The 7,507-nt window shown below is 40.5% G+C and overlaps 1 protein-coding gene and 1 pseudogene across 1 annotated transcript; one reads left to right on the plus strand and one right to left on the minus strand.

Annotated features, from left to right (window-relative positions):
• Positions 1-198: 198 nt before the first annotated feature.
• LOC101312452 lies at positions 199-2,010 on the plus strand (annotated as a pseudogene).
• Positions 2,011-2,556: 546 nt separating this feature from the next.
• On the minus strand, positions 2,557-6,318 carry LOC101309350 (putative pentatricopeptide repeat-containing protein At3g16890, mitochondrial-like). Its single transcript, XM_004299884.1, has 2 exons — positions 3,960-6,318; positions 2,557-3,645 (listed from the first exon to the last, which is right to left on the minus strand). Exon 1 carries the CDS (start codon positions 6,266-6,268, stop codon positions 4,244-4,246), a length of 2,025 nt encoding a protein of 674 aa, XP_004299932.1. The 5' UTR covers positions 6,269-6,318; the 3' UTR covers positions 2,557-3,645; positions 3,960-4,243.
• Between the last annotated feature and the right edge of the window lie 1,189 nt (positions 6,319-7,507).

Raw genomic sequence — 7,507 nt, forward strand, 5'->3', positions numbered from 1 at the left:
CGCACTGCGGTTTCAGCCTTAAACCGCACCACATCGCACCGCGCCCACTCCTAAGCTTAGCCAACTAAGGTACACGTGCGCCTCTGGTGCCAATTCCTTCCATCTTTAAACTAAACGCAGCGTTTAGAGTCGTTTTCCTGGATTGACTGGGATATTCATACCAGATTACTAATATCCCGATAATATTTTCGTGTAAAAATGAAGAACTTGCGTGTTAGTTTAATTGACGTGTATTGGAAATCTGAATGCGTTAAATACGATGAAGGATTGATGAATCTGGTATTCATGAATCACTTACATTTCAACTGATAAGTATACACGAATCTCGTATTTATATATGCTCGCGAGTAAAGGTGGTTGTATATGTATCAGAAAGCTGAACTTATGCCATGTTCGACGATATATAGTGATCTTGAGAATCCCTGACCCTTACATTTCCTATGTCACATGGGAATATCTACATTGGGCTTCTCACCTTCCTATCAATAGTCCAAAACCTACTCCTTACCAGCCAAAACTCTTCCTCTCATGGCGATGATCCATCTTCTTCTTCTCCCTTTTCTCTGCATTCTCACCACCGCCGCCGTTTCACAACCCACCATCTCTCCTCCTCTTCCCCAGCACCCAAGACTCCTCTCGTCCCCGCCCTCTTCGTCATCGGCGACTCCTCCGTCGACTCCGGTACCAGCCCACTGGGCGCTTCTGCAACGGCAGAATCCCAGTCGATTATCTTGGTAATCATTTCGCCTTTTCTTGATCACAATCAAATCTCTCTTTGATGAAAATGGGTTTTAGATTAATTTCTTTGTGGAATTTTGGATCAGCATTGCGGCTTGGGCTTCCTTTTGTACCCAGTTTTCTTGGGCAGACTGGAACAGTGGAAGATATGCTTCATGGATTGAACTTTGCTTCTGCTGCTGCCGGAATTATATTCACCAGTGGCTCTGAATTGGTATGCCTATGCTTTCTCTTTTTCGATTGTTATACCAGTAATGTAAACTGCATTGTGATGTAGAGAATTTGGTTTTAGAAATGTGAAGGAGCTTAAGTAGAATCTTTTTCATTGCTCTTTCAGGGTCAACATGTTTCCTTGTCTCAGCAAATTCAGCAGTTTACAGACACTTATCAGCAGTTTGTGTTGAGTATGGGGCAGCAAGCTGCGGTTGATCTCATCTCTAATTCGGTGCTCTACATTTCGATTGGAATCAATGACTACATACATTACTACCTGCGTAATGAGTCCAACGTGCAAAATGTGTATTTTCCCTGGAGTTTCAATCGGTTTCTAGCATCCACTGTGAAGCAGGAAATCAAGGTGAGGTGATATCCTACTCTTATGGTTTCTAATAATAACATCCTACTCTATCAGTTTCTAGTCTAACTGCTTAGAGATTTTGATTACTTTTGGTTTTCTGCTACGCACAGAACTTGTACAGCATTAATGTCAGGAAGGTGGTTGTGATGGGTCTGCCACCTATAGGTTGTGCTCCTCACTACTTATGTGAGTACAAAGTGAAGGACGGACAATGTGTTGAAGAGATAAACAACATGGTAATGGAGTTCAACTTTGTCATGAGGTATATGATTGAAGAGCTAAATGAAGAGCTTCCATATTCCCATATCATCTTCTGTGATGTGTTCCGTGGATATGTTAAAGAACTCTAAACAATATGGTGAGAGGTTATGCAAACTTGTTCCTCTGCCATTTACCAAATCTGCTTTGTAGGTTCAGTAGTTTGTTCACATACTAATGCTGTGAATATGCTCTTTCTTTCTTCAGGATTCAAAGTCACCACCGATGCCTGCTGCGGATTGGGTGACTACAAGGGTTTTCTCATGTGCTTATCACCAGACATGGCTTGCAGTAATGCTTTGGGCCATATCTGGTGGGACCAATTCCATCCAACTGATACGGTTAACGCCATTCTGGCGGATAATGTCTGGAATGGCCTGCACACGAAAATGTGCTACCCGATGAACTTGGAGGATGTGGTGGCATCGACATACTAAAGATTGGAGGACAAGCTGCAACAATAACCATTCTGTACAGGCACCAAAACTCTAATGGAGAAGATTCCAAGTTTGTCCTGGAAATTCTTCGATACTTTTCTTGCTGCTGCTTCTGTCCACATGTCTCCATGCAGTTTCCCATGGCCCTCGAAACATGCTTTTCGATTCACGAAACCTTAAAACAACTATTTTGGTGTTATGATGTCAAGAGAAAAACCCTACAACAAAATAGCTGTGGAAGTAGTTTTAGCTTAGACAGAGCTGCAGTGCATGTAAGGCTGGGATGAGAGAGGAAGAGCATGTAGTACTTATAGGGGAGCAAGTCCAATTATTTGCATACTATAACAACAAAGAAAAAGATTACGTAGATTTGTAATTTGTGGGAATCTAATTCTTTCCTTTAGAGGTGAAAACGTTCTTTTCACACTGCCTAGGTCATGTTCTAACATTTAATCAAGGGATTGCTGACTATGATATACAGCTAAGTAATTGTTTGTCCCATTAAGAACCAAAATCAAAATTACTGTAGTCATTATATTGTTAATTGAGAGGAAATCAATTCTATATTGCTTGTCAGCACCAATTTTCTGGCCTATATCGATGCATAGAACTATTCTTTGTACAAACTGTGGAATCACAAAACAAATAAAAATGAGTGTTTCTACGACTATATCGGTACTATTCTATTGAGCATCAATTGGCTTTTACTTGTAGCTGGTGCAGCAGGACAGTAGTCCTCTTCTTGTTCAACATCCTCGAAGTCCTGTGTAACACTGAAGTTAACTTTGAAGAAGCCACTGCCCATCAAGTCGACTTAAAAAACAGATGAGCGTACGGTTCTGAGTTCAGTTCTTCCTCCACTGAGGATTCGGAATGTAGTCGTAGAAAGTAGGTACCGGGATGACATCGGAGGACGAAGGAAATAAAGCAAATCAGCGGTTGTAGAAGTTCAACTATTTGGTGTTTTTAGAGGACCAGACATCTTCAAGTTCAACTATATATGCTATGTTACACCGACACCAAGTTCAACTATATATCAGATTCCCCGGCTGCTTTAAGTGCTATTCGTCAAGAACACGGTAGATATCAACTGGCTTCACAGGCTGATTGAAGTAATTACCAAAGTATTCCATGCCTTTTTGCAGTTCTATATAAACAGTTGAGGAATTGAACTCACTGGTATTTCCACTTCCATTACAAGAAGAAGGCAAAGAGATGGTGTCTTCTATTAGCACACAAGCATCATTCTCCTGAGCACCATTATGGAAACCTGTTGGACATATGCACGTCGGCCTCTGATTCGAGCAGAATCCCAGTTTTCCACAAGTTAATGGACGTTGGCAGATATCAACTGGCTTCACTAAGTCCTGCACCCACTTGCTTCCTATGAAGCTAATGATGCTGAAAACCCCTTCATATCCCAACCTTGCACGCAATCTTTGAATCTGAGGGTTCCAAGAAAACTTGAAACACAGCCTTCGAGCCATCAGCCCCAAACAAATACAAACCAGTCCTACTCATTTCCACGTAGGACGCTGGTGTATCTGAATTCTTAAAGCTTTGCTTTCCATGGACAGTTTCCAATAAGTTTGACCCCTCCATTGGAGAACCAAATCCTCACTGGTAACGGCAAGCCTGTAATCACCGACAGATAAGTTGTTTCCCAGAGCAGCAGTCAATTATTGACCAACATACAATCTTTGTCCATCAATCAAGATGCAGGTAGGGCTGGTAGGCTAGCCTAAACTCTATGATTATGTACTTATTTTAGTATATTAGTAATGTATCAAGTTTGTCTCATGAAAAATGCAATGTGAAATTGAATTAAATATAGAGCAGAATTTTGACAAGTAAACAACTGAACATGCATACACCAACAATAATGCAACTTAGAACTGAGAAATGATAAAACAGTCAAGGAAGATGGAGTAGAGTGCCTTGCTACATACCCAGGATAAATCGAACCTCTAGCAGCATACTGAGGATGCAGTTCCTTCTGAAAATGCACCACAGAAACTATGAATCAGCCTCGTGTGTTTTTTTTTTTTTTCTCAAAGAATCAGCCACCTGACTACGAACTGAAAAAGACCATATTGTGTACGCAGTTGATTCCAAAATGCATCACACAAACTATTTACCGGTGTTGTGTATCAAGGCTGACCTGACCTTTGGACCAATGTTGATACAATGCAGCATGGACTCATGGCTTGACCATATCCAATAAGTTAAGAGTTTAGTTTTTCCTCCTGACAAAACTTTTCACCATTCTACAGGCCTCTTCAAAACGGTTATGCTGAATCAGAGAATCCAGCATTATACTGCAAAGAGAAGAATTGGGTAAACAGTCATATGCTTCCATGGAGAGAAATATCTCCTTTGCCACATCAAGTTTTCCCAAGTCACACAATGCCTTGATAAAAACACTGTATGTATAATTGTCAGGATTCAAACCCGATTTCAACATAACAAGAAAGTGTTCCTCTGCTTTCTCAACCTTGTTCATCCTACAAAAGCTTTGAATAAGATGACTGAAAGAGTAAGAATCTGGTTTTATTCCATCTACCTGCATATTTTCCATTAGTCTCTCTGCTCTAGCAATATCTCCAATGAAACACAAAGAGCGTAACAGTATATTGTATGTGATGACATTTGGAGTGATTCCCCACCTGACCATCTCAGAAAAACAATCGAAAGCATCATCAATCTGGTTCACCCGACAGAGTCCGTCAATTATTGTACTAAAAGTGAATATATCCGGTTTGAAACCATGTTCTAGGAGCATTATCAACAGTTCATGTGCCTTGCTTACCTCTCCAGCCTTGCAATATCCAGCAAGAAGTGTATTGAATGTTACAAGGGTAGGAGGAATACCATTATGCGGCATATCTCCAAAAGCTCTTGATGCCCTGTCCAGAATTTGGGCTTTGCAAAAGCAATTAATTACCATGTTATATGAATGAACACTAGATAAAAGTTCATCTTTTACCAATTGCTCAAAGATTTGATTCCCCTCATCAATGTTTCCAGACTTGTACATGGCTTCAATTAACACAAGATAAGTACCAAATCCTGGTTTTCCACCTCCCTGGATGTAATTTTCAAATAGTTCATGTACCTCATTCTGAGCATGAGCCAACTCCTTTGTCAAACAAACCATTGTGATGTTAAATGTTGAACTGTCAGGCAAATAACCTTTCGCACCAAATTTCTTTAAAAACAAAGCAATCTCCCTTGACATGTGATTATTAGCAAGGCAATAGAGTATGGTATCACAAGCTACCTTAAACAAGAGAGACTCCCCTTCAACGAAACTCAATAACAACTCAAAAGCCTTACCAGGGTCCATGCAATGAAACACTCCATGAACCAATGATCTGACAGTAGCTTCATTAGGAGTCACATTCTTATACCTCATTAACTTTATAACCCTGAAGGCCTCGTCAACCCTTTTTGATTTACAAAACCCATCAACCAAATTTGTATAAGTATGAACATTCGGCAAATATCCCAAGCCCTCCATTTGCTTGACTAAGCGAACAGCTTCATCCACAATACCAATCTTGCAAACTCCATGAATGAGGATATTGTAAGTGAACCTATCAGGATGGCAATTATCGGCCGGCATCTGTTGGAATTTCAAGTAAGCCAAGTCAAGTGAATTGGACTTGACTAACGCGTTGATCACAGCATTGTACAATCTAGTGCTAAGAGTAAGACCCAAAAATGAAATTTGCCCAAAAACCTCAGCACAATACTTTGCCAAACCCAACCTCCCCCAACTACCAATCAATATGCAAAGCAAATCTTCAGTCACCTTTAAACCCGAATTCTTAACATCTTTAAGAAATTCAACAGACAATACAGCAGGGCCTTTCCTGAAAAGGGTGTTGGCCAAAACACCGCGAACCGATTGATTCTTTAAGAACAAGGGCTCAACATTCGAAAACCATATCGAAAACTTCAAAGGGTGCAATGGGTTTTCTTGGTTTTGCAAGACACTAGCAACAGACTGAGGGGTCAACAAGATCCTCCTGGCATTCAACTCGTGGTCAAGTAACAAAAACCAGTCCTTTCGAGAAAGAACTCGAGCAATGTAGAGATGATCGATAACAGGAAATTTGGGATTCTTAGCTGAAATAAGATTGCTTGGAAATGAATTACCTTTGTGAGGAGCAGAAGGCAACAGAGGCTTCCTGGGTTTGGTTTGGGTTCTGAGTGCAGGTGAGACCCTAGAGGCTAAAGAAGAAAGCCATCTCATTTCCTTCACCGTGCAATTTGTACTGTGAAGCAACCGATTCAGCAAAATTAGGGCTGACTTAGAGCATCAAAGCATGGCTTCAGCAGAATGGAACGAGAATCGCTTCGGGTCTGGAGACTAGGGTATGTATGATAACAACTAAAGCTCGGGTTTTATCCCTAGTCGGTTTTTTATTCTTGTTCTTGTTTTTACATAGAGCTCTATTCATAATTTTTTTTTCTTGCTCGGTTTGTATGGATTCTAGGGTTTTTAGCACAGTATGTGATCTCTGAAATTGACGGAAAATGTTGATTAGTGGTTGGTTTGATTTTTGATGAAGCAAAGTTGTGTTGGCTAGATAGCTATAGCGATGACAAAGCGGGCGAGGAATAAGATAAAGATCAAGAAGATTGACAACTTGCCGGTGAGGCAGGTGACGTTTCTGAAGAGGAGGAGAGGGCTTTTGAAGAAAGCTGGAGAGCTTTTGGTGCTCTGTGATTGTGAGTATGTTGTGTAATGATCTTCTCTGCTACCAGGAATCTTTTTGCATAAGCAGCAGTTAAGGACCGAAGGCCTGAGGAACCGCCTGGTTTTGGCCGGTCCGGGCTTTGGTCGGTCCCAGAAATTTTAAGGTGAAGACCCGGCCCAATGTTGGTTCTATCAGTCCGGTCTCGGTCCCGTCGAAATAGTGGCCGGTTTGGGCCCATGTCCAGCCCTAGGTTTTTGTCTATCTTTCTATGGTGTTTTGTTCACTTATGCATGCTTCATCAACCTGGACCCGGTGAATTTTGTTCAAAAACAGCTAGAAGAACTATAAGAAGATAAAATAAAAAGAGAAGATATGCGTTACAGAAGGAAAAATCTCAATACCTCAACCTTCTTCTTGTAAATAGTCTTGTAAAATTTCCAATGTGTCAAGCTTTATTTGTTCATATCAACTCTCTTTTCATATATTTCTACTTTCAAACTCTACAGTCACAAGTAGTAATACGTAGCTATTGTATATGTCACATCCCGACCCTTATATTTTTACCTTATTTACTAGCGTGATGATAATAAGAATTTTACCGTCTTGATCATGAGTAAATAGTTTAATTGGTCCCTAGAGGGGTTTCGGGGACGATTATGTGCGGAGGATTATTCGTATGAGGAAAATACGACGACGGTAAAAATGGTAATTTTAGCTAGTAAAAGGTAATTTTTATTCGGGTATTATTTTTCGGGGTGTTTTTATTTTGGAAGTTTGGGTTAAAAAAGGGG

Source organism: Fragaria vesca, linkage group LG5, assembly GCF_000184155.1.
Source record: "Fragaria vesca subsp. vesca linkage group LG5, FraVesHawaii_1.0, whole genome shotgun sequence".
Classification (NCBI taxonomy): domain Eukaryota; kingdom Viridiplantae; phylum Streptophyta; class Magnoliopsida; order Rosales; family Rosaceae; genus Fragaria; species Fragaria vesca.